A 27,286-nucleotide genomic window follows, 5' to 3' on the forward strand; every position below is an offset into this window, starting at 1 on the left:
GTCCAGGGGGGATGCGGTCAAGATGCCGCCGGCCGGAATCCCGGCGGTCGAAATACCGACGCCGGAATCCCGACCGCCACAATCCCGACATATTCTCCCTCCGTGGGTGTCCACGACACCCATAGAGGGAGAAAATAATAGTGTGCTGAGCATAGCGAGGCACCGTGCCCGCAAGGGGCTGCGTTCCGCTCGCCACCCCTGTCGGGATTGTGTGGTCGGGATTCCGGCGTCGGTGTTTCGACCGCCGGGATTCCGGCCGGCGGCATTTAGTACTGATCCCGTCCAGGGAGCCGGTGTCTTCTGCTCAGCTGAGCGCTGCCTGGTGCTGGGTCCCCCATTTGCTGTGCTGTGACCCCGATGCAGTAAAGTGATGCTGCAAAGCGGCAGCGCACTTTACAAAACCGGGGGTCACCGCAACACATAGGATCCAGCGCCCGGCAGTCCAGCAGAAGCAGCGCGGACCGGCTCCCTGGACAGGTGAGTATGTTATGGTGGCGGCGGTAGCGGCGATGTCGGCAGGGTCAGCGCATGCGCAGCAGGACATTGGGGTATTTTTTTAGGAAAAAATACCAAGATAATGCTGCAAAGAGGCATCGCAGGGACAGAGCTTGCACGCAAGCACTGTTCCTGCATGTGATAATTGATACTTTCCTGCGATGTAATCAGTTATCGCAGAGCGAGTTTGGGCGATTTTATCACATGACATCTGCATCCAAGATGCGGATGGTGATAAATAGGCCCCTTAATGTGCTTTACCCAAATTGTATTACATGAAGATCCTATCTGTATGTTTTTGTCTTTCATACATATTAACATCCACTGGGGATTGAACTGGAGATGACGAATTTTCCTATCATAATGGAATAACCAGGGGAGTGTGTTTTCTTCATTTTTTATTTATTTTAAGCACCTAGATGTACTATAGATACTGCGGTTTTCACAAATATTATAGCAATATACATATAGGCAATGTCAACATTGTATATGTAGACATTTCACATGACGACTTCCTATCCATGTCGCCAATTGGGCGCAAGGTTCTGGCCACAAAAACACTTGCGGACCTCGCGACCAATCTTGAATTACCATGGGTATGCGCTCTCCTAATACCGATAGTATCCAATAAAAAAAAATTGGTTGCCGGTGTTCCAGCCAGTGTAGGGGTATCAGTGACTCCCAGTCATCTCCCCTCTATCTTTTCACTGTGGAGGAGGATGCTGGGAGGGTAGGTGGCTGCTGGGAGATGTAGTTTCATTGCTGCTGCCTCCGGACACACATGGGCGGGTCACATACACACACACAGGGGTATCACACACACATCGGGGGTTACAAACCTGACAGGAGTCTCACATACACTTCAGTGTCATCATTCAGTTCATGTTGACATTCTGATACTGACATGCTGAATATCAACATTCTGAATGTCGAGTTTTTATCCCACACCTTCCAGGGTTGTGTAGCTACAGGCCACAGTGACGTGAATCAGTCCTGGTGGACTGGTAAATAAGTACTGCTTAGCTGGTCTGTGTCAGTAAGCGTAATAAACAGATGGTGCGACACTGCTGAGTCTAGTACAGAGACGTCACAGAATAATCACCAGAATACTGACCCATTGGTGGTTTCTGCTACGAAACAGAAAGGTACATGGTCTCCAAGTTCATTTTCTCCCGGTGTCCATTCTACCGTCATACTCCTTGTGTTGGATCGAGATATGACGGTTAGTGATTTGGTTATGCCAGAAGGACCACTCACTTTGAAATCTGTTATGCTAAAAATGACATTAAAAAATAGATGAAAAAAAAACAACCCAATAATAGTGAAATTACACACCAAACTGCTATTCCGAAATGGGTGTGTATTCATAGATATACTGTATATTTATAAGGGTTAAGATCAATATACCAGCGCTTGGGATGCCGGCAGTCAGAATACCGACTGTGGCATCCTGATGGTGAGAATTCCGACAGGGGCAAGGTAGGTATACTTACTTTCCCCTAATGCCTCCCTAACCCTCCCTTCTTACAGCCTACACCTAACCCACTCCATCCAGCTGCCTAACCCTAACCCTCCCCAGTGGTGCCTAAACCTAACCCCCCATTCTGCAGCCTAAACCTAACCCTCCTTCCCCCTCAGTCTAACCCTCCCTGCGTGTGCCTAAACCTAGCCCCCCATCCTGCAGCCTAAACCTAACCCTCCCTCCCCCTCAGTCTAACCCTAACCCTCCCCGGTGGTGCCTAAACCTAACCCCCCTCCCGCAGCCTAAACCTAACCCTCCTTCCCCCTCAGTCTAACCCTCCCCGCGGGTGCTTAAACCTAAACCCCCCTTCCCAAAGCCTAAACCTAACCCTCCCTCCCCCTCAGTCTAACCCTAACCCTCCTTGGTGGGGCCTAAACCTAACCCCCCCTTCCTGCAGTCTAAACCAAACCCTCCCTCCCCCTCAGTCTAACCCTAACCCTCCTTGGTGGTGCCTAAACCTAACCCCCCCCTTCCTGCAGTCTCAACCAAACCCTCCCTTCCCCGCAGTCTAACCCTAAACCCTCCTCAGTGGTGCCTAAACCTAAACTCCCTTCCCATAGCCTAAACCTAACCCTCCCTCCCCCTCAATCTAACCCTAACCCTCCCCGCGGGTGCCTCTACCCCCCCCCCTCCCCGCAGCCTAAATCTAACCCCCTTTCCAAAGAGCCCAACCCTCCACCCGTAGCCTAAACCTAACTTCCCGCCCCCCGCAGCTTAACTCTCCAGAGGCCCGGCAAGTACTCATTTGAGATTATGGCTGTTGGGATTCCAGTGCCAGGATTATAATCCCAGTCGGGATGCCGGCGCCGGCATTCCGAGCATTGGGATTTCGAATGCCGGGATCCTTCCCAGATCCATATATAGACAGTCAATACATTGACACCTGATTGTGACAGTAGTTCAACAAGTAAATGGTCAACATGGACTTAGGTCGACAGGGTCAAAATGCTGACATGCAAATGGCCAACACAGAAAAGGTTAACACATTGTTTTTTGTTATTCTAACCCTAGTCATAGCTCTTCCCCTAGTGCCTATCCCTAACCCTCCCTTTGGTGCCTAACCCTAACTGTCCCCAGCTGCAACCTAACCCTAACTCTCTGCCAAGTGCCTAATACTAATAATCATGAAAAGCCACATGTCAACCTATTTTTTGTGTCAACAATTTGCATACTGGCCTTTTGACCATGTCAACCTTAGTCCATGTTGGCCATTTAACGGTCAACCTTTTGTCTATTTACTGTCAGTCTTCCATCCGGAAACCTTACATTGGACCCCATCAAGCCTCCCTAGCAATGCCATCAGGTGACATCTCTCCAGGTTTATCAGGAAACGTTTAAAAGCAAACAGCAGGCATTAGGCATCCCTCCAGATCTGAATGAAGACATGAATGATGTACCTTTCATACGTTGCATGTGCTGACAGGTGGAGCTGGAATACACTTTCAACATTGGTCAACAGTCTTTCCCCTTGATTTGGAGTGGGTGGGAGGAATCTTGGTCTGTAGTCTCCAAATATGCAGGAGGGAACTGGGTTGTTAACTTCAGAAAATAAAACAGAAGCATGTTAACCATTTGGCATACACCAGAGAGCTGCATTCATTTTTGCATTCACTAAATGATAAACAAAAACATTTCAAAAACATAATTGAGTTAATATAATACAGTATACAGATTGCAGAGAGAAGCACCATTGAAAACTTGTACAAATATTCAGAGTACAGTTCCTTGTAATTGCCAGCAGGTGTCACTGGGCCTAATTCAGACCTGATCACAGCAGAAAATTTGTTAGTTAATGGGCAAAACCACGTGCACTACAGGTAGGGCAGATATAACATGTGCAGAGAGAGTTAGATTTGGGTGGGTTATTGTTTAGAACTGGTGATATTGCCCATACCAACAAATCATATTCTATCTATTATCTTCTAGAAGCAGCTAGATACATGTTAGTAGAATCTGATTGGTTGCTATATGTAACATCATCTAAAAAGCTCCCACCTTAGTAGATTAACCCCATAGAATGTGACAACAGACAAGAACCACCTGGCCCATCAGGACCATGTACATGCACACACTTACGCACTAGGGTTAATTTTTGTTGTGAGCCAATTAACCTACCAGTATATTTTTGGATTGTGGGAAGAAACCGGAATATCTGGACAAAATCCATGCAAATACGGGGAGGATATACAAACGTCACACGGTTAAGGCCATGGTGGGAACTGAACTCATGACCACAGAGCCGGCCTTATGCATAGGCAAACTAGGCAAATGCCTAGGGCATTTGGTATGCTTAGGGGCACCAGCAGCTTCTGCTGATTAAAATTATATGTGGCATGCCTATATTCTGTGTGTGACTCCGGCTGTATCTGCATACGAATGCTACGTTGCAGTGTATTCCTGGAAATCACTGTAATGTAACATTTCATATGCAGATACAGCCGCAGTCGAACACAGAATATAGGATGCTGCATATCATTTTAATCAGCAGAAGCTGCTTGTGCACCCTAGCCACATAGTAATGCAAATAAGAAGCATTTTCAAAAAAAAGGCGCCCGACGTTAGCAGAGCTGCCAGCTGACTCATGCCAGGCATCTCCTGCAGAACTAGTGGCAGTGCTAGGGGGCACCAGCCAAAACCTTGCCTAGGGCATCATATTGGTTAGGGCCGGCTCTGCATGACCATCTCTTGGGGTGGAAGGTGGCAGATACTGGATTTATGGGTAAGAGGAGAGAAATAATGGCATCTCAATGAATAATCAGTACTGCGAACACTTACTAACAACATTATAGTTCTACTAGTTAAAAGCCTATCAAAAGGACAGACACCAGGGCTGTATAGTAGGAGGGGGGGGGGGGGGGGGTCACCGCTACTCACTCAGGAGCTGCCAGATTTCTGGAAGTCCTGCTGCTGAGAGCCAGGGCTCTGTCATGTAGGGTATGTGTGAGTGTGTGTGTATATAGAGTTAGCATTTTATAAATATAACTATAGATGCTGTATATCTGTAATGGGCAGGCTGTAATGATGCTACACTATATACACCAGTATTGGCACGTGTAAGCTCACCAGTCCTTGCACAGCTCCTGCCAGTCTGGAGGTAGACACCAGTAGCCACCAGCAGCTGGCCGGAGGGTCAGTGCATGGCCTTTGCGGGGGTGTGGGAGGGGTGAGCACAGGACCCCGCCCCTCCACCAGTGTGCAGTATATATAAAGCAGCTGAGCCAGGTATCTGCCTCCTCACCTGCATCATCTGCAGCCCCAGCACTGACCCCTCCTCCTCCCGGTCACCGCACTGCTCATCCAACACAGGGTCTCACCTCTTCCTGCCAGACCGATTCACCTTCTCACCCCTCCGGTAAGTGGCCACACATGTCTCTGATGCCTCCACTTTGAACGCTGTGAGACCATCTGGTAGTTCCTGCATCCTTTTCCTGGTTACTGCTGCTACTTGTTTGAGTCCTGGGCTGGCAAGTAACCTGGATTTGCAGCATGGTATATGGAGGATGGGGTGCAGAGTATGCTGTAAATGGTGGAAGCGGTATATGGAGGAGAGGGTGCCCTGTATATAGGGGGCACTCTATGGAGGGGTATGGGGGTGCAGTGTGTATATAGGGGGTGTATATGTTGATGGGGGCATAATATGGAAGAGGATGGGGGTGCAATGTATATAGGGGTGGGGCAGTATATGGTGGGGCGTGCAATGTACATAGGGAGTGTGTGTGTAACCGTATTTTGAACAGAGCCACGTCCGGCGACCTCCAGTGGCTGGCGGCGGCACCACAGAGGTGCCACTGTATAGGTCATTAGTACGGCCTCATCTAGAATACTGTATTCAGTTCTGGAGGCCATATCTTCAAAAGGATATTAATACATTAGAAACTGTACAAAGGAGGGCAACTAAAATGGTGCATGGCCTACATCACAAAACATACCCAGAAAGACTAAGAAATCTCAATATGTATAGTTTGGAGCAGAGAAGGGAAAGGGGGGACATGATAGAAACTTTCAAATATATGAAGGGTTTTAACAAAGTCCAGGAGGGAAACATTCTCCGAATGAAGAGAAGCAATAGGACACGAGGACATGCACTGAGACTGGAGGGGGGGAGGTTCAGGGGAAATTTGCGGAAAAATTATTTCACAGAAAGGGTAGTGGACAAGTGGAATAGCCTCCCATCAGAGGTGGTAGAGGCTAAGACAGTAGAGCAATTTAAACATGCATGGGATAGACATAAGGATATCCTTACAAAGAAATAAGGATCAAATAAGGTTAGTGATAAAAAATAATATAAAAAAAAAAAATAAGGGGCAGACTAGATGGGCCAAGTGGTTCTTATCTGCCGACAAATTCTATGTTTCTATGACTATATTGAAAAAATCTGCATCTCTCTCCACTGTCCCTATCTTCCCCTACCACTCCACTCTCTCCCAAGTCCCTATCTACACCAACTCCCCTCTCTCCTCAGTCCCTAACTGACCCAACACTCAACCTAGCAGCAATGGAGTGGTGGACGGACACCGGCTGTGGTGGGCGGGAGGAGCTTGTGCACTTGTGTTGTTTGGTGAAGGGATAAAGGTGAGTGTATTGAGTGCCGCCACTATCTATCTTTCTATCTATCTATCTATCTATCTATCTATCTATCTATCTATCTATCTATCTATCTATCTATCTATCTATCTATCTATCTATCTATAAGGTGATTCTATTTTTACAAATAAAGGCTTCCGTATCCCTAAAAGGTCCTTTGCTAGTGTTTTAGGGAGCGCCGAGTTTTGTAGTTGGTTGAAACACCAGTTGACCATTAGTGTTAACTGTTCTTAATTTGTTTTTTTAAAGCTGATGAAAGGATTGACAAGTATTTCAAGAATAAGAACAAAAATAGCAACCTGAGTTCAGCCAAAGTACAATTTCAGATTAAAATAATTAGCAAATCACTTATTATGAGATGTGCAGCGGGCATTTTTCGGGTTTTGCGTTTTGGTTTTGGATTCGGTTCCGTGGTTGTGTTTTGGATTCGGACGCGTTTTGGCAAAACCTCCCTTAAGAATTTTTGGCGGATTTGGGTGTGTTTTGGATTCGGGTGTTTTTTTTTTTAAAAGACCCCAAAAACAGCTTCAATCATAGAATTTGGGGGTAATTTTGATCCTATAGTATTATTAACCTCACTAACCATAATTTCCACTCATTTCCAGTCTATTCTGAACACCTCACACCTCACAATATTATTTTTAGTCCTAAAATTTGCACCGTGGTCACTGGATAACTAAGCTAAGCGACCCAAGTGGGCGGAACAAACACCTGGCCCATCTAGGAGTGGTACTGCAGTGTCAGACAGGATGGCACTTAAAAAAATAGTCCCCAAACAGCACATGATGCAAAGATAAATAAAAAAAGAGGTGCAAGATGGAATTGTCCTTGGGCCCTCCCACCAACCCTTATGTTGTATAAACAGGACATGCACACTTTAACAAACCTATCATTTCAGCGACAGGGTCTGCCACATGACTGTGGTTGAAATGATTGGTTGGTTTGGGCCCCCACCAAAAAAGAAGCAATCAATCTCTCCTTGCACAAACTGGCTCTACAGAGACAAGATGTCCATCTCCTCCTCATCGTCCGATTCCTCACCCCTTTCACTGTGTACATACCCCTCCTCACAGAGTATTAATTCGTCCCCACTGGAATCCACCACCACAGGTCCCTGTGTACTTTCTGGAGGCAATTGCTGGTAAATGTCTCCACGGAGGAATTGATTATAATTCATTTTGATGAACATCATCTTCTCCACATTTTCTGGAAGTAACCTCCTACGCCGATCGCTGACAAGGTTACCGGCTGCACTAAACACTCTTTCGGAGTACACACTGGAGGGGTGTGTGTGGGGGGGGGGGGGGGGGGGCAACTTAGGTAAAATAAAGCCAGTTTGTGCAAGGGCCTCCAAATTGCCTCTTTTTCCTGCCAGTATACGTACGGACTGTCTGACATGCCTACGTGGATGCTGTCACTCATATAATCCTCCACCATTCTTTCAATAGTGACAGAATCATATGCAGTGACAGTAGACGACATGTCAGAAATCGTTGGCAGGTCCTTCAGTCCGGACAAGATGTCAGTTTTCGCTCCTGACTGCCCTGCATCACCGCCAGCGGGTGGTTTTGGAAATGTTATCCTTTTCCTGGCAGCTCCAGTGGCGGTAGAAAATGAAGGAGGAGCTGTTGGCAGGTCACGTTCCGCTTGACTTGACAAGTGTCTCACCAGCAGGTCTTTGAACATCTGCAGACTTGTGTCTGCCGGAAAGAGAGATACAACATAGGCTTTAAACCTAGGATCGAGCACGGTGGCAAAAATGTAGTGCTCTGATTTCAACAGATTGACCACCCATGAATCCTGGTTAAGCGAATTAAGGGCTCCATCCACAAGTCCCACATGCCTAGCGGAATCGCTCCGTTTTAGCTCCTCCTTCAATCTCTCCAGCTGCTTCTGCAAAAGCCTGATGAGGGGAATGACCTGACTTAGGCTGTCAGTGTCTGAACTGACTTCACGTGTGGCAAGTTCAAAGGGTTGGAGAACCTTGCACAACGTTGAAATCATTCTCAACTGCGCTTGAGTCAGATGCATTCCCCCTTCTTTGCCTATATCGTAGGCAGATGTGTAGGCTTGAATGGCCTTTTGCTGCTCCTCCATCCTCTGAAGCATATAGAGGGTTGAATTCCCCCTCGTTACCACCTCTTGCTTCAGCTGATGGCAGGGCATGTTCAGGAGTGTTTGCTGGTGCTCCAGTCTTCGGCACGCGGTAGCTGAATGCCGAAAGTGGCCCGCAATTCTTCGGGCCACCGACAGCATCTCCTGCACGCCCCTGTCATTTTAAAAAAAATTCTGCACCACCAAAATCAATGTATGTGCAAAACATGGGACGTGCTGGAATTTGCCCACATGTAATGCACGCACAATATTGGTTGCGTTTGTCCGATATCACAAATCCCCAGGAGAGTCCAATTGGGGTAAGCCAATCTGCGATGATGTTCCTCAGTTTCCGTAAGAGGTTGTCAGCTGTGTGCCTCTTATGGAAAGCGGTGATACAAAGCGTAGCCTGCGTAGGAACGAGTTGGCGTTTGCGAGATGCTGCTACTGGTGCCGCCGCTGCTGTTCTTGCTGCGGGAGGCAATACATCTACCCAGTGGGCTGTCACAGTCATATAGTCCTTAGTCTGCTCTGCTCCACTTGTCCACATGTCCGTGGTTAAGTGGACAGTGGGTACAACTGCATTTTTTAGGACACTGGTGACTCTTTTTCTGACGTCTGTGTACAGTCTCGGTATCGCCTGCCTAGAGAAGTGGAACCTAGATGGTATTTGGTACCGGGGACACACTACCTCAAGCAATTCTCTAAGTCCTTGTGAACTAAAGGCGGATACCGGATGCATGTCTAACACCAACATAGTTGTCAAGGCCTGAGTTATCAGCTTTGCAACAGGATGACTGCTGTGATATTTCATCTTCCTCGCAAAGGACTGTTGGACAGTCAATTGCTTACTGGAAGTAGTACAAGTGGTCTTCCGACTTCCCCTCTGGGATAACGATCGACTCCCAGCAGCAACAACAGCAGCGCCAGCAGCAACAGCAGCAGTAGGCGTTCCACTCAAGGATCCATCGGAGGAATCCCAGTTAGGAGAGGACTCATCAGACTTGCCAGTGACATGACCTGCAGGATTATTGGCGTTCCTGTCTAAGGAGGAAATTGACACTGAGGGAGTTGGTGGGGTGGTTTGCAGGAGCTTGGGTACAAGAGGAAGAAGGTATTTAGTGGTCAGTGGACTGCTTCTGCTGTCACCCAAAGTTTTTGAACTTGTCAATGACTTCTGATGAATGTGCTCAAGGTGACGTATAAGGGAGGATGTTCCTAGGTGGTTAACGTCCTTACCCCTACTTATTACAGCTTGACAAAGGCAACACACGGCTTGACACCAGTTGTCCGCATTTCTGTTGAAATAATTCCACACCGAAGAGGTGATTTTTTTTGTATTTTAACCAGGCATGTCAATGGCCTTATTCATCCCACGGACAACAGGTGTCTCCCCGGGTGCCTGACTTAAACAAACCACCTCTCCATCAGAACCCTCCTTGTCAATTTCCTCCTCAGCGCCAGCAACACCCATATCCTCATGCTGGTGTACTTCAACAGTGACATCTTCAATTTGACTATCAGGAACTGGACTGTGGGTGCTCCTTCCAGCACTTGCAGGGGGCATGCAAATGGTGGAAGGAGCCACCTCTTCCCGTCCAGTGTTGGGAAAGTCAGGCATCGCAACCAACACAATTGGACTCTCCTTGTGGATTTGTGATTTAGAAGAACGCACAGTTCTTTGCTGTGCTTTTGCCAGCTTAACTCTTTTCATTTTTCTAGCGGGAGGATGAGTGCTTCCATCCTCATGTGAAGCTGAACCACTAGCCATGAACATAGGCCAGGGTCTCAGCCGTTCCTTGCCACTCCGTGTCGTAAATGGCATATTGGCAAGTTTACGCTTCTCCTCAGACGCTTTTAATTTAGATTTTTGGGTCATTTTTACTGAACTTTTGTTTTTTGGATTTTACATGCTCTCTACTATGACATTGGGCATAGGCCTTGGCAGACGATGTTGATGGCATTTCATCGTCTCTGCCATGACTAGTGGCAGCAGCTTCAGCACTAGGTGTAAGTGTATCTTGATCTTTCCCTATTCTACCCTCCACATTTTTGTTCTCCATTTTTTAATGTGTGGAATTATATGCCAGTAATATATCTGGAATTAGATGGCAGTAAAGTCTGGAATTAGATACCACTAGATAGATACCAGTTACCACTGTGACTGGAATGATGATGAACTATGCACAGTGACAGGACACTACCACAGCACCCTAGAGCAGCAAGATGCAGCACAAGACACTGGACTTTTAGTCACCACAATGCAGCACTGATACTGAGCACAGATATTGAGCACTGTTCAGGATACTGGAACTGACACGGAGCAGCTAGATACAGCAATGGACTACTGTACTGTACTACTATATACTGGTCACCACAATGCAGCACTGATTCTAAGCACATATATTGAGCACTGTTCAGGATACTAGAACTGACACGGAGCAGCTAGATATAGCAATGGACTACTGTACTGTACTACTATATACTGGTCACCACAATGCAGCACTGATACTGAGCACAGATATTGAGCACTGTTCAGGATACTAGAACTGACACGGAGCAGCTAGATACAGCAATGGATTACGAGTAAGGCGGGAAGAACCGAGGCTGCCTCGGACCCGTGTAAACCATGTGAAGTACTGTACTACTATATACTGGTCACCACAATGCAGCACTGATACTGAGCACAGATATTGAGCACTGTTCAGGATACTAGAACTGACACGGAGCAGCGAGAACAGCACTGGACTACTGTACTGTAGTATTATATACTGGTCACCACAATGCAGCACTGATACTGAGCACAGATATTGAGTACTGTTCAGGATACTAGAACTGACATGGAGCAGCTAGATACAGCAATGGACTACTGTTCTGTACTACTATATACTGGTCACCACAATGCAGCACTGATACTGAGCACAGATGTTGAGCACTGTTCAGGATACTAGAACTGACACGGAGCAGCGAGAACAGCACTGGACTACTGTACTGTAGTATTATATACTGGTCACCACAATGCAGCACTGATACTGAGCACAGATATTGAGCACTGTTCAGGATACTAGAACTGACATGGAGCAGCTAGATACAGCAATGCTCTACTGTTCTGTACTACTATATACTGGTCACCACAATGCAGGACTGATACTGAGCACAGATATTGAGCACTGTTCAGGATACTAGAACTGACACGGAGCAGCAAGATACAGCAATGGACTACTATACTGTCTGTACTACTATATACTGGTCACCACAATGCAGCACTAATACTGAGCACAGATATTGAGCTGATATTTAGCTGATATTGGGATATTCAGGCAGAGAACGTAGCCACGTCCTCTCCGTTCAATCTACAATGCACAAGTGAAAATGATGGCGACGCGCGGCTCTTTATATGGAATCCGAATCTCGCGAGAATCCGACAGCGGGATGATGATGTTTTGCCTCGTTCGAGTTTTGCGAGTAAGGCGTGGAGAACTGAGGCTATCTCGGACCCGTTTAGACCATGTGAAGTTCGGGGGAGTTCGGATCTCGACGAACCGAACCCGCTCATCTCTACTTATTATTCATTAATATCAGTTTTAAGCTAAAACTCGCATATAAGCAGTTAAAATATTCTTACACACATATACAAAACTTATCATTTAGCCCACTTGAGACTGCTACTACAGTCTCAAGTGGACTAAATGAGCTGTTAAGGGACTCACGCGCCTTAAGGGCGAAATCTAGAGTTATATATGTGTGTGTATGCACAAGAAAAACAATACTAAAGAAGTGTTTACAAAAACAAAAAATAGAATGATGGAAATGAAATGGGTCTTGATGAAAACTTATCTTAGTTAAAGTAAAGGCTCAGCAGCCCAGCCTTAAATCTAAACAGTGGCTCCTACTTACGTTAGATAGGGGGGCTGCCACTAACCCCGTGACCATAGAGGTGAGTACAGCAGGGACGTGCAGTCAGGGGAGGCAGTGCCTCCCCTGTCATTAATGATTCAAATAATACAAAGAAGATACTTATGACACATATTCTGTATTATATTTTCTTTATATCCTAATAATTTGAATACAATAAATTAGTTTGGGAGGCACTGACAGCAGTGGGCTGTAAAAAGTCCATAAAATAAAGTGGAGAATGCGGCACCTATACAAGTGCCTTGTTGACAGGGACGTGCTTTCAGCACACCTTAAAGCACGCCCCTTTCAGCAAAGCAGATGTGATGGACAGGAGAATCCAGTGCTGGATCTGCTGTCCGATCACCCCTACGCAGCGGGGGGAAGCAGCAACGGGACCCGGCGCATTTCAGGGTCACACACCAGGATCACATTACAGTGATTTCCATCATCTACCCTCTCCTCTTCATTCCCCTGACTCGCCTGGTGGTGGGGGAAGCCTGATAATAACAGCCGCAGCCTGGTGATCTCCATCCATTACCACGCCGCAGCTGACACCAGGAAGGGGGCAGAGCCAAGTGCAGCTAATCCGGCAGAAAAAACAGAGCTAGGAGTGCATGCGGCGGTGGCCGGACTGCATCTGGCTTCACTGACACTGAGCTGGTTGGCAGATTTTACCTGTAGGGACTGAAAGACATAAATAAAATCTGCCACTGATTATTTAACTGAGATAACTTTTCATGAAGTCCCATTTGATAGCCTGTATTCTATATATACTGTATGTATATACACACACACACACACACACACACACACACACACACACACACACACACACACACACACACACACACACACACACACACACTGATAAGGGCCTGATTTTGAGTTGGGAGTAAAGTAAAATAAAGAAATTTTAGCTGCTTTTTTTGTATGCAGGGTAAATAGCGGCTGCTTTTGCAAATAGCCTACAAATACTGGACAGCTGTATTTCAACTATTTTTACACTGCAATTTTGAGGTAAGTTTGAACACATCTAAGGAGGAGTTCAATTAGATGCAATCATTTTACATGGAAGGAAAAGGATGGTAGTCTTGCGCTTTAACCCCCTTTTTAACAGCCACTTTTTCTTGCCCTGTAAATTACCCTGCTAACGCACGCTAACTTATAGTATCTGGGATAAGTTCCCAGACCTATCGGTTAACACATTTGTGGCACCCGCGATCAGGCGATTTAATGCAGATTTCTTTTTGAGCCTGCAGACTGCCATTGGCTCTAAGTCTTCGGTAAATTACCACATCTATTTAAATTCCTCCCTAAATCTCTGCACATTTTAAAACTGCCCTCTCTCCTACAGTGCAACATGGATTTACCAAGGTGCAAAGTTACTTGCGCTTTATCGCATTGTTCCAAAAGCAGAATTAGGCCCTATATGACAAAATTGTTAAAAAAAAAAAAAAGACCATTGCAGTAAACTTAGACATTAAAAACAAATACAGAAAAAAAGTAAAACAATCTATAGATCTGGTGGATATACTACACTCACCTTCCACTATAAACTGCAGAGAGATCTTACTCAGGGAATCTGTAGTAATTGATGGAAAAGAAGTTGGGTAAAGATTCATTTCCGTTGTTTTATAAGGAAACGTTACAGCCTCTGTGATAATCCGTTCAGTTGATACTTTAACAAGCTCTGCTGTGGTAATGTTTACAACATGTAGAGTAGTGGCAGGCACTGTAGCAGTCTTTCTGCCATATTCTGTAGAAGTACTTCTGTCATTCTTCGTCACATGTAGAGTAGTGGCAGGCACTGTAGCAGTTTTTCTGCCATATTCTGTAGAAGTACTTCTGTCATTCTTCGTCACATGTAGAGTAGTGGCAGGCACTGTAGCAGTTTTTCTGTCGGATTCTGAAGAAGTACTTTTTTCATCCTGTGTCACATGTAGAGTAGTTATAGGCTCTGCAGCAGTTGGTCTGCGGGATTCTGTAGAAGTACCTCTTTCATCCTGCGTCACATGTAGAGTAGTGGTAAGCTCTGCAGTAGTCGGCCTGCGGGATTCTGTAGAAGTAACTCTTTCATCCTGTGTCACATGTAGAGTAGTGGTAGGCTCTGCAGAAGTTGGTCTGTGGGATTCTGTAGAAGTACCTCTTTCATCCTGCGTCACATGTAGAGTAGTGGTAGGCTTTGCAGCAGTCGGTCTGCGGGATTCTGTAGAAGTACCTCTTTCATCCTGCGTCACATGTAGAGTAGTGGTAGGCTCTGCAGTAGTCGGTCTGCGGGATTCTGTTGAAGTACCTCTTTCATCCTGTGTCACATGTAGAGTAGTGGTAGGCTCTGCAGAAGTTGGTCTGTGGGATTCTGTAGAAGTACCTCTTTCATCCTGCGTCACATGTAGAGTAGTGGTAGGCTTTGCAGCAGTCGGTCTGCGGGATTCTGTAGAAGTACCTCTTTCATCCTGCGTCACATGTAGAGTAGTGGTAGGCTCTGCAGTAGTCGGTCTGCGGGATTCTGTTGAAGTACCTCTTTCATCCTGTGTCACATGTAGAGTAGTCATAGGCTCTGCAGCAGTTGGTCTGCGGGATTCTGTAGAAGTACCTCTTTCATCCTGCGTCACATGTAGAGTAGTGGTAGGCTCTGCAGTAGTCAGTCTGCGGGATTCTGTAGAAGTACCTCTTTCATCCTGTGTCACATGTAGAGTAGTGGTAGGCTCTGTAGAAGTCGGTCTGCGGGATTCTGTAGAAGTACCTCTTTCATCTTGCGTCACATGTAGAGTGGTGGTAAGCTCTGCAGAAGTTGGTCTGTGGGATTCTGTAGAAGTACCTCTTTCATCCTGTGTCACATGTAGAGTAGTGGTAGGCTCTGTAGAAGTCGGTCTGCGGGATTCTGTAGAAGTACCTCTTTCATCTTGCGTCACATGTAGAGTGGTGGTAAGCTCTGCAGAAGTTGGTCTGCGGGAATCTGTAGAAGTACCTCTTTCATCCTGTGTCACATGTAGAGTAGTGGTAGGCTCTGTAGAAGTTGGTCTGTGGGATTCTGTAGAAGTACCTCTTTTATCCTGTGTCACATGTAGAGTAGTGGTAGGCTCTGCAGAAGTTGGTCTGTGGGATTCTGTAGAAGTACCTCTTTCATCCTGTGTCACATGTAGAGTAGTGGTAGGCTCTGTAGAAGTCGGTCTGCGGGATTCTGTAGAAGTACCTCTTTCATCTTGCGTCACATGTAGAGTGGTGGTAAGCTCTGCAGAAGTCGGTCTGCGGGATTCTGTAGAAGTACCTCTTTCATCCTGTGTCACATGTAGAGTAGTGGTAGGCTCTAGAGTAGTCTCTCTGTGGGAATCTGTTGGAGTGTCTCTTTCATCCTGTAGAGTAGTGTCAGTCTCTGGAACAGTCTCACTGGCACTTTCTGTAGCAGTATCTGTGAAAGATTCCGTCACATAGATGTCTGCATTAGTCATCGCTATGGTTTGGTCGTTCCATGTAGTATAAGGAATTTTAGTAATGTCATCCAATCCTTCCATGACAGTTTGCTGATCAGACACCCACGTGTCGGATGTGGTCCCATACCAGTAATACTTTTGATATTTCTTTGGTACCTCGCGGATTTTACGGTTATGTGTTCGATATTTGTGTCTCATTGTTCCATCATTGTAAGTAAGTCGAATGTCTTTGCTTGGAAAGTCTTCCAAAACCAACTCCAGCACATAGGAGCCAATGGTCATCCATGATGAAACAGCGAGAGTACAGCGGTTCTAGAATGGGGATTATATACAGACTGTTACCAATTTACCAGGGTCTACCATGAAAATACAATTTCATCGACAAATTGAATTTCATTTGTATTTTATTTTATTAGAGAGAATTTATGATTTTTATATGAAGTATTTAATGATGATATTTCTGGTTTATAGTTGTGTTTTATACCCTTGGTGTTACTGATTATGTAAAATAGGTTGCATCGGAGACACAGCTCTCTCCATTTACAGATTTAACAAAGTCGGGAATACCTAAATATGTGATTTTTCCATCGACTAGCAAATCACTGTGTGTAATGGAGTGCAAATAACTGGAAAAATCATCAAAAATCCGACATTTTAAATCGTATCACCGCAAGTTGCTGCCCCAATTTTAGAGTTCAAGGTTCAAGTCGCTGGATGTAATAGGGTATGAGGATCAAAGTTGTCAAAAAGACACCAGAAGGAAAAAAAAGCAAAACTGAAGCTGCACTTACATATGTCGGGCTGGCACATTGATGGAAAAAAAAACAATTAAAAAAAGCATGTTCCGCTCTTACACGCACTAGATATCACCAGTACTAGTGATCTTAGTCTAGGCTGGAAGCAGCACCATTGATGAACAAAGGACGCGGAGTCCTCCAAAACAGCGGCTATTTTACCAGCTCTAGACTTTGACAGCATTGGGTATGGGTGACCGGCGTTTGGGATACCGGCGATCACCATACTGAATCTGGGATCCCGGGGTTTAGAATGCTGGCGGGGGCGAGTGCAACGTAGCCCCTTGTGAGCTCGGCAGCGAGCAGAGGTTCTATTCCCACTCTATGAGTGTCGTGGACACCCACGAGTGGGAATAATCCTTGTTAGTCGGCATGCCAACTGTCAGGATTTTAAGTGGGCGCGATACAGGCGTCGGTATAACTACATCCCCTTTAAAAGGCTGGCTGCTGTCATCATACAAAAAGGCCACACAACGTGGGGTTCCCCTGCCATGTCTTTACATATTATAGAGGACCTCTATTAGAGGTTAATAATGCAATTTGGGCTATCTAGTCTATATGAAGGGGGTTACTCAGGTTTGTTAACAAAGCAAAACAGTAAGCAATTAGGCAAAACCATGGCCTTCATTCCGAGTTGAACGCTCGCTAGCTGCTTTTAGCAGCAGTGCAAACACTAAGCCGCCACCCTCTGGGAGTGTATCTTAGCTTAGCAGAAGTGCAAACGAAAGGTTAGCAGTTCTGCTATTAAATATTTTCATGCAGTTTCAGAGTATCTCGAAACTTACTCCTACCTTATGATCACTGCAGACAGTTCAGTTCCTGTTTTGACGTCACAAACACGCCCTGCGTTCGGCCAGTCACTCCCCCATTTCTATAGGCATGCCTGCGTTTTCTGCTGACACGCCTGCGTTTTGTAGCACACTCCCGGAAAACGGTCAGTTACCACCCAGAAACGCCCCTTTCCTGTCAATCAGTCACCGATCACTCGAGCGATATAAAACAGTCGTTCGGCCATGTGTAAAACTGCAAAGTTGCGTGTGAAAGTACTTTGCGCATGCGCACTGCGGCCCATACGCATGCGCAGAACAGCCAATTTTAGCCTGATCGCTACGCTGCGAAAATCGGCAACGAACGATCAACTCGGAATGAGGGCCTATGTTGCTCTGGAGGTGGGGTAGATGTAACGTGCAGAGAAAGTTAGATTTGGGTGGGTGATATTGTTTCTGTGCATGGCAAACACTGGCTGCTTAAATTCTATACTGCAATTTAGATTTCAGTTTGACCACAAATCTAACTCTCTCCGCACATGTTACATCTGCCCCACCTGCAGTGCACATGGGGGGGTAATTCAGACCTGATCGTAGCAGCAAATTTGTTAGCAGTTGGGCAAAACCATGTGCCCTGCTGGCAGTGTTGGACTGGAGCATGAAGGGCCCATCGGGGGTATGCAGTGGTAGGGGCCCATGATTAGAGTTGTGGCCAGCCTCCAAAGGGGGTGTGGCCAGTCACCACAGAGGTTTGGCTAACCATTCTAGAGTACCTGGTCTGGACTCCTTGATAATTTATATAGTAATTAATGCTAGTGCATGCATGATAATGTGCCAGATTAATGACAGCAATGTACTGTAGAGAATATATCATAATCCTGTGCAGTATAAGGTAACATATGTATAATATACACTGCTCAAAAAAATAAAGGGAACACTTAAACAACACATCCTAGATCTGAATGAATGAAATATTCTTATTAAATACTTTGTTCTTTACATAGCTGAATGTGCTGACAACAAAATCACACAAAAATTATCAATGGAAATCAAATTTATTAACCCATGGAGGTCTGGATTTGGAGTCACACTCAAAATTAAAGTGGAAAAACACACTACAGGCTGATCCAACGTTGATGTAATGTCCTTAAAACAAGTCAAAATGAGGCTCAGTAGTGTGTGTGGCCTCCACGTGCCTGTATGACCTCCCTACAATGCCTGGGCATGCTCCTGATGAGGTGGCGGATGGTCTTCTGAGGGATCTCCTCCCAGACCTGGACTAAAGCATCCGCCAACTCCTGGATAGTTTGTGGTGCAACGTGGCGTTGGTGGATGGAGCGAGACATGATGTCCCAGATGTGCTCAATTGGCTTCAGGTCTGGGGAACGGGCAGGCCAGTCCATGGCATCAATGCCTTCGTCTTGCAGGAACTGCTGACACACTCCAGCCACATGAGGTCTAGCATTGTCTTGCATTAGGAAGAACCCAGGGCCAACCGCACCAGCATATGGTCTCACAAGGGGTCTGAGGATCTCATCTCGGTACCTAATGGCAGTCAGGCTACCTCTGGCGAGCACATGGAGGGCTGTGCGGCCCCCCAAAGAAATGCCACCCCACACCATTACTGACCCACTGCCAAACCGGTCATGCTGGAGGATGTTGCTTGGCATCTCCAGACTCTGTCACGTCTGTCACATGTGCTCAGTGAGAACCTGCTTTCATCTGTGAAGAGCACAGGGCACCAGTGGCGAATTTGCCAATCTTGGTGTTCTCTGGCAAATGCCAAACGTCCTGCAGGGTGTTGGGCTGTAAGCACAACCCCCGCCTGTGGATGTCGGGCCCTCATGCCACCCCCATGGAGTCTGTTTCTGATCGTTTGAGTAGACACATGAGCATTTGTGGCTTGCTGAAGGTCATTTTGCAGGGCTCTGGCAGTGCTTCTCCTGTTCCTCCTTGCACAAAGGCAGAGGTAGCAGTCCTGCTGCTGGGTTGTTGCCCTCCTACAGCCTCCTCCACGTCTCCTGATGTACTGGCCTGTCTCCTGGTAGCGCCTCCATGCTCTGGACACTGCGCTGACAGACACAGCAAACCTTCTTGCCACAGCTCGTATTGATGTGCCATCCTGGATGAGCTGCACTACCTGAGCCACTTGTGTGGGTTGTAGACTCCGTCTCATGCTACCACTAGAGTGAAAGCACCGCCAGCTTTCAAAAGTGACCAAAACATCAGCCAGAAAGCATAGGAGCTGAGAAGTGGTCTGTGGTCACCACCTGCAGAACAACTCATTTATTGGGGGTGTCTTGCTAATTGCCTATAATTTCCACCTGTTGTCTATTCCATTTGCACAACAGCATGTGAAATTGATTGTCAATCAGTGTTGCTTCCTAATTGGACAGTTTGATTTCACAGAAGTGTGATTGACTTGGAGTTACATTGTGTTGTTTAAGTGTTCCCTTTATTTTTTTGAGCAGTATATAATTCAAGTGCACAGTCTAGAACCTGATCCCTTGAGGAAAAGGCCCCCCCAGGCAGTGGGGCCTACAGGTGGTTTCCCCTGTATCCCTGTGGGCCAGTCCGAGCCTGACTGCAGGTGTAGCAGATATAACATGTGCATAGAGAGTTAGATTTGGGTGGGGTGTGTTCAAATTGAAATTTAAATTGCAGTGTAGAAATAAAGTAGGCAGTATTTACTCTGCACAGAAACAAAATAACCCACTCAAATTTAAATCTCTCTGCAAATGTTATATCTGCTACACCTGCAGTGCACATGGTTTTGCCCAACTGCTAACAAATTTGCCGCTACGAACAGGTCTGAATTACCATCATGGTTTTGCCCAATTGTTTACATTTTTTAGTTTGCTAACAAACAAGAATAGGGGGGCAACTCAGACTTGATCGTAGATGTGCTAAATTTAGCACATCTACGATCACTTTCACAGACATGCGGGGGGACGCCCAGCACAGGGCTAGTCCACCCCGCCTATCTTGGTGATGCTTTTGTACCTGAAGAGGGGTGTGGTATGGAAGGTAGATAGTAACTAGGTCAACAACTATTGGTCAACAGTAACTAAATCGACAGGGTCTCTAGGTCGACAGGGTCTTTAGGTCGACATGGTATTTAGGTCGACATGGTCTAGGTTGACAGGTCAAAAGGTCGACATGAGTTTTTTTTTTTGGGTGTAATTTTCTTCGTAGAGTGACCGGGAACCCCAATTAGTGTACCGTGTCCCCTCGCATGGCTCAATTTGCTTGCCATGCTGCGGGCAAGGTGCCTCGCTCCGCTACCACTTTGCTCAGCACAGATTACCATTCCAATCGTAGTGCACGTGGATCGTTAAGTATGAAAAGGTTAAAAAAAGAGAAAGATTGTGAAAAACTCATGTCGACCTTTTGACCTGTCGACATGTTGACCTAGAAACCCTATCGACCGAGTTACTGTCGACCAATAGTGGTTGACCTAGACACTGTCGACCTAATTACTGTTGATCTAGAGACCGGATCCCCTGAAGAGTAGCTCCCTACCAGTGCAGCTCCTGGCAGGGAGCTACCCGTCGCTTTCCGGGTCACATTGGCTGTGTGTGACATCACGCAGCCACGCGGCCCGCTCCCCGCATGGTCCGGACATGCCTGCGTTTCCAGGACTGCGCCCCCAAAACGGCGGACCAACACCGCCGGCCCGCCCCCTCCCGCCCACTGCTCGCCTCTGCATGTCAATCAGGCAGAGGCGATCGCCGGGATGAGATGCTGATCGCATCTCTGACATGCGCCAGCGCACTGTAGTGCCTGTGCATGCGCAGTTCAGATTTGATCACCCGCTGTGCAAAACGCACAGCAGCGATCAGGTCTGAATTAGCCTCTAAGATCCTAAATGTGGAGTTTAATCATTTCATGTTAGGTTTAATTTGGTTGAAGGAGGCTTATTTATCGATTTAATGTTGGTGTTGGTTGAGGGAAATGAGACCTCTGGTATATTTACTAAATGGACAATTTTCATAATTTAAAAAAAATCAATTTTGAAATGATAAAAATCTATCTAAATCGATGTTGGGTTTCCAGGGCCAAAACACACAATTACAAACAGATGCTTTTTTTAAATATTCATTTTTAATTGTTAGTAAATGTGTGTTTTAGCCCTGGAAACTCAACATCAATTTGGAAAGATTTTCACAGATTTAAAAAATTATTAAATACGACCTTTACTAAATATATACCTCCTGGAGTGTTTGGCTTTACAGGAGGTGTTTAGTACTTATCTCTTATCCAAACAGGGCACTATCATTCCATGAACCAGACAAGCGTCTCCAGAGATTAATACCCCTTTTCCACCTGTAAGCACGGGTCGCAGCCGGGAGCCTTACACGTGTGCTACCCGGCTGCGGCCCGTGCTCAGCCCCCTTTCCCACTGCGCTCACCAACCCGGCATATTGCCGTGTTGGTGATGCTGCTGGCGACGCGGCAGGGGAGGCTCTGGGAGATCACGTGATCTCCCAGCACCGCCCTTCCATAGACTGTGAACGGGAGCCATGTCTCATCGACACGGCTTCCGTTTACACTGCACAGCTTACCGGGTTGAACTCGTGTTCAACTCGGTAAGCTACCCGGGTAGGATTCCCGGATCACTTGATCTGGGTTGTCCTTTTTCCACTAGCAAAAAACATGGGTAAATGCGCCCCCCCCCGTGCGTTTACCCGTGTTTTTTGAGCTAGTGGAAAAGGGGTATAAGACACCACCAGCAGGTAATCAAAGGTTCAAAAACACGTCAGAGACAGCAGCTCAGTCTGCCTCCTGTCTGGAATGGTTGGTCTGTCCCACGTAGTCAGAACGTTTTTCCAACTGCTGGGGCAGACTGTAGGTACTTTCTGATACATGCAGGCCTTCCAGTCATCTCATGGAAAGCTGCTCATTGTGGTGTCCAAGGAACAAGGGGTCAGAGTGCTGTTGAGCGTTACAGCTCCCTCTCTGCTGCTCCATGAGGAACTTCTGGATTGGGGGTTGAGGTGGTACAGGTGATAGAATGGTGAGTGAGAGGCATATGTGACAATGGGGAAAGTTCCTGCACCATTCTTCCTTTGTCACATATGATATAGGGGCCCAATCATTATTATGTAATGAGACTAACAGACACCACTGTGCGGCATAATGTGACTAACGGACACTACTGTGCAGTGAAATGTGACTAATGGACACTACTGTCTGGTGTAATGTGAATAACGGACACTACTGTGCGGTGTAATGTGAATAACGGACACTACTGTGTGGTGTAATGTGGCTAACGGACACTATTGTGTGGTGTAATGTGACTAACGGACATTACTGTGTGGTGTAATGTGAATAACGGACACTACTGTGCGGCGTAATGTGACTAATGGACACTACTCTGCGGTGTAATGTGACTAATGGACATTACTGTGCAGTGTAATGTGAATAACGGACACTACTGTGTAGTGTAATGTTAATAGCGGACACTACTGAGTGGTGTAATGTGGCTAACGGACACTACTCTGCGGTGTAATGTGAATAACGGACACTACTGTGCGGTGTAATGTGGATAACGGACACTACTGTGTGGTGTAATGTGACTAACGGACACTACTGCGCGGTGTAATGGGAATAACGGACACTACTGTGTGGTGTAATGTGAGTAACAGACACTACTGTACGGTGTAATGTGACTAATGGACACTACTGTGTGGTGTAATGTGAATAACAGACACTACTGTACGGTGTAATGTGACTAACGGACACTACTGTGTGGTGTAATGTGACTATCGGACACTATTGTGCAGTATAATGTGAATAATGGACAGTACTGTGCGGTGTAATGTGACTAACGGACACTACTGTGTGGCGTAATGTGACTAATGGACACTACTCTGCGGTGTAATGTGACTAATGGACACTACTGTGCAGTGTAATGTGAATAACGGACACTACTGTGCAGTGTAATGTTAATAGCGGACACTACTGAGTGGTGTAATGTGGCTAACGGACACTACTGTGCGGTGTAATGTGAATAACGGACACTACTGTGTGGTGTAATGTGGCTAATGGACACTACTGTGCGGTGGAATGTGACTAACAGACACTACTGTGCGGTATAATGGCCCTCATTCCGAGTTTTTCGCTCGTTAATTTTCTTCGTATCGCAGCGATTTTCTGCTAATTGCGCATGCGCAATGTTCGCACTGCGACTGCGCCAAGTAAATTTGCTAAGAAGTTTGGTAATTTACTCATGGCATTACAAGGTTTTTTCTTCGTTCTGTTGATCGGAGTGTGATTGACAGGAAGTGGGTGTTTCTGGGCGGAAACTGGCCGTTTTATGGGTGTGTGTGAAAAAACGCTGCAGTTTCTGGGAAAAACGCGGGAGTGGCTGGAGAAACGGGGGAGTGTCTGGCCGAACGCTGGGAGTTTTTGTGACGTCAAACCAGGAACGAAACTGACTGAACTGATCGCAGTGGCAGAGTAAGTGTCGAGCTACTCAGAAACGGCTAAGAAATTTCTATTCACAATTATATGAATCTTTCGTTCGCAATTTTGCTAAGCTAAGATTCACTCCCAGTAGGCGGCGGCTTAGTGTGTGCAATGCTGCTAAAAGCAGCTAGCGAGTGAACAACTCGGAATGAGGGCCAATGTGAATAACGGACACTACTGTGTGGTGTAATGTGGCTAATGGACACTACTGTGCGGTGTAATGTGACTAACAGACACTACTGTGCGGTATAATGTGAATAATGGACACTACTGTGAGGCATAATGTGACTAACGGACACTACTCTGTGGTGTAATGTGACTAACGGACACTACTGTGCGGTGTAATGTGAATAGCGGACACTACTGTGCAGTGTAATGTGAATAACGGACACTACTGTGCGGTGTAATGTGGATAACGTACACTACTGTGCGGTGTAATGTGAATAACAGACACTACTGTGCGGTGTAATGTGAATAACGGACACTTCTGTGTTGTGAAATGTGGCTAACGGACACTACTGTGTGGTGTAATGTGGCCAATGGACACTACTGTGCAGTGTAATGTGGCTAACGGACATTACTGTGCGGTGTAATGTGAATAACGGACACTACTGTGTGGTGTAATGTGAATAACAGACACTACTGTGTGGTGTACTGTGACTAACGGACACTACTGTGCGGTATAATGTGAATAATGGACACTACTGTGCGGTGTAATGTAAATAGCAGACACTACTGTACAGTGTAATGTTAATAATGGACACTACTGTGCAGTGTAATGTGAGTAACGTAACGGACACTACTCTGCAGTGGAATGTTAATAACGGACACTACTCTGCGGTGCAATGTGAATAATGGACACTACTGTGCGGTGTAATGTGAATAACGGACACTACTGTGCGGTCTAATGTGAATAACGGACACTACTCTGTGGTGCAATGTGAATAACGGACACTTCTGTGTTGTGTAATGTGGCTAACGTACACTACTGTGTGGTGTAATGTGAATAGCGGACACTACTGTGCGGTATAATGTGAATAAAGGACACTACCGTGTAGTGTAATGTGAACTGATACTAATCTGTGGCCACGCCCCTGCCGCACAAAGTCAATCCCCTTTATTTTTGGTGCACTATTCCTGTTTTGAAATATGGGTGGTGCACCAATTATCTTTCTGACACAGGGCACCAAAATGTCTAGTTACTGCACTGTATTTTAAAGGACATATCCACAGTTTAGGGACGGTCAAAACATGATAAGAAAACTTACTTCATCTAAAGCAAAAAGCGAATAACAACTTGAGCATTCTCCATAGCGATATCCGTATCGGCACCTCACAGAGTCTCCATCAGAATCATGGGCCAATAGGCTAACGGTGGTTGCACAATTCTGAGGAATCCTTAAAATGAAAACACAGAAGTATACAAATTATCAGTTTATAACCTGGTTATTTAAAAGGCAAAGAAGCATTCTATAAAACACCATCACAGCTGCTATAGTCATTGGAGTGTATGACTGTGTGCTGGGTACAGCCTGGAGGGTAGTGTCTCAGCATCTACTTTGTATCACCCAGGGCCGTCTTTTCGTATGGGCTAACTGGACTCTTGACCAAGGGCCCCAGGGGAACCGGAGAAAATCGGCCCTGAGGAACCGGAGATATCCGACTTGAAAGCAGTTGTCCCCATCCAAGCCTGTTAATTGCTCTTCCCAGCCAGATATCTCAGGTTCTGTCTGACTTAGAGTTTTTATGAGGGTATACTCCAAAAGCTGTGACTCTCCACTATGCCCATAACCAGAGATATCATCCTTCAAGCAGCTGGTCCCTGCTCCAGCTCCACACGCCTAATATGCAGTTTTATATTTTTGTTGGTGAATTGCTCTGGCTCCTGAGCTCTGATCCCTGAGTCCCCAGAACCTCCTGAAAGGTGGGACTCTCCAGTTCCTCATACCATTGAAAGCTACAAAATCTATTTTCTGGAACTTGAGATATCTGCAGTCAAGCAAGCTGCATTCCCACCAGAAAATTATGAATATTAAGCCCACTCAACTATACACCCCTCCCCTGCATATTAAACCCTGTCCTACCACCCTGGAAGACATGTACCAGGGCTTCTTCATTCAACCCAATGCCCCCTTCTACAGCTTAGCCCCATCTGTGCAGTAAAGGAGTAATTAGCAGAAATTACTGCTTCAGGTCCTACATGCTGAGCGGAAGATAGAACACCCCATACTGCCCGCGGGGCATCAAAGCTGCCGCTGATAGCACCCCCCACCCCTAACACTGGAGGATGGGTAGGGGCCCCAGTGCATTGCTGTGCCCAGGGGACTACACTGCTGTTAAGACGGCCCTGGTATCACCTATAATGTGGGAGATGAACAGCATACAGTGCATACTGGAAACAAATGAAAAATTACTTGTCTTAGTATATATCTGATATGATGACATTTGTGACCAGAAAAGAATGATACATTTGAGTTTTATTTTGGACATTTCAATAAATGGAAGTATCTTGTCTGTAGGCACAATAAAATATATGGATAAAAATGGGTGGATTAACAAAAGCGGAAGTGGAACATGTACAATGCGCTATTGTCATAATAATTTGGAAATTATGATCAAAATTGCTGAAATAAGTGATGTCTATCATATTACACTACTACGTACTTAAGAGGTAGGATTATTATGACTGGGTCAGATAGAGATTAGTGTAAAGGTCTATTCATGAAACAGTGAAAAGGTTGGAGAAGTTGCCCATGGCTGCCAATCAGTAACATTTATAATTTGCATACTATACAATTGTACGGAGCAGCTGAATGGTTGCCATGGGCAACTGTTACGTTCTCTGTGCTCCGAACGTAAGATATTGAGTGGTTAAGTCCCGAGCACCGGAACGTGACGCTGATATTCAGGACAAAGTAAAGCAGTACCCGTAGGACCCTAACTCCGTTGTTCCACCCACGTGGTCAGTCTACGCCTGCGAGACTATGTGTTCTTGGACCCACGGCAGCCGCGTTTGAAGGGCGTATTAAGTCTGCCCAACTCCGATGCCCCCCGGTCTTAGTATGAAACAAGGCGTAAACTGAGACTGGATGGAAACAAGGGGACCTCTAACTAAACAAAACACAGAGCTAGGGGTTACTGTAGAACTAAAAAACTAAACGTATGTGCCGCACGGCCGCCAATGGAAAAGGCAACAAAGGTAACACTGTCCACCCCTACACGGCACCGTCG

At 46.1% G+C, this 27,286-nt stretch overlaps 1 protein-coding gene across 1 annotated transcript in view; it reads right to left on the bottom strand.

Moving 5' to 3' along the window:
* Window positions 1-27,286, bottom strand: part of LOC134968978 (uncharacterized) — a 116,941-nt gene that overhangs the window by 57,124 nt on the left and 32,531 nt on the right. The window contains exons 5-8 of the mRNA XM_063944659.1: window positions 25,324-25,453; window positions 14,136-16,335; window positions 3,415-3,556; window positions 1,610-1,768 (exon numbers count right to left, since the gene is read on the bottom strand). Of these exons, the coding sequence (XP_063800729.1) occupies window positions 1,610-1,768; window positions 3,415-3,556; window positions 14,136-16,335; window positions 25,324-25,453 (2,631 nt within the window). The remainder of the gene's footprint in view (window positions 1-1,609; window positions 1,769-3,414; window positions 3,557-14,135; window positions 16,336-25,323; window positions 25,454-27,286) is intronic.

This window comes from Pseudophryne corroboree, chromosome 11 (genome assembly GCF_028390025.1).
Source record: "Pseudophryne corroboree isolate aPseCor3 chromosome 11, aPseCor3.hap2, whole genome shotgun sequence".
NCBI classification, from domain to species: domain Eukaryota; kingdom Metazoa; phylum Chordata; class Amphibia; order Anura; family Myobatrachidae; genus Pseudophryne; species Pseudophryne corroboree.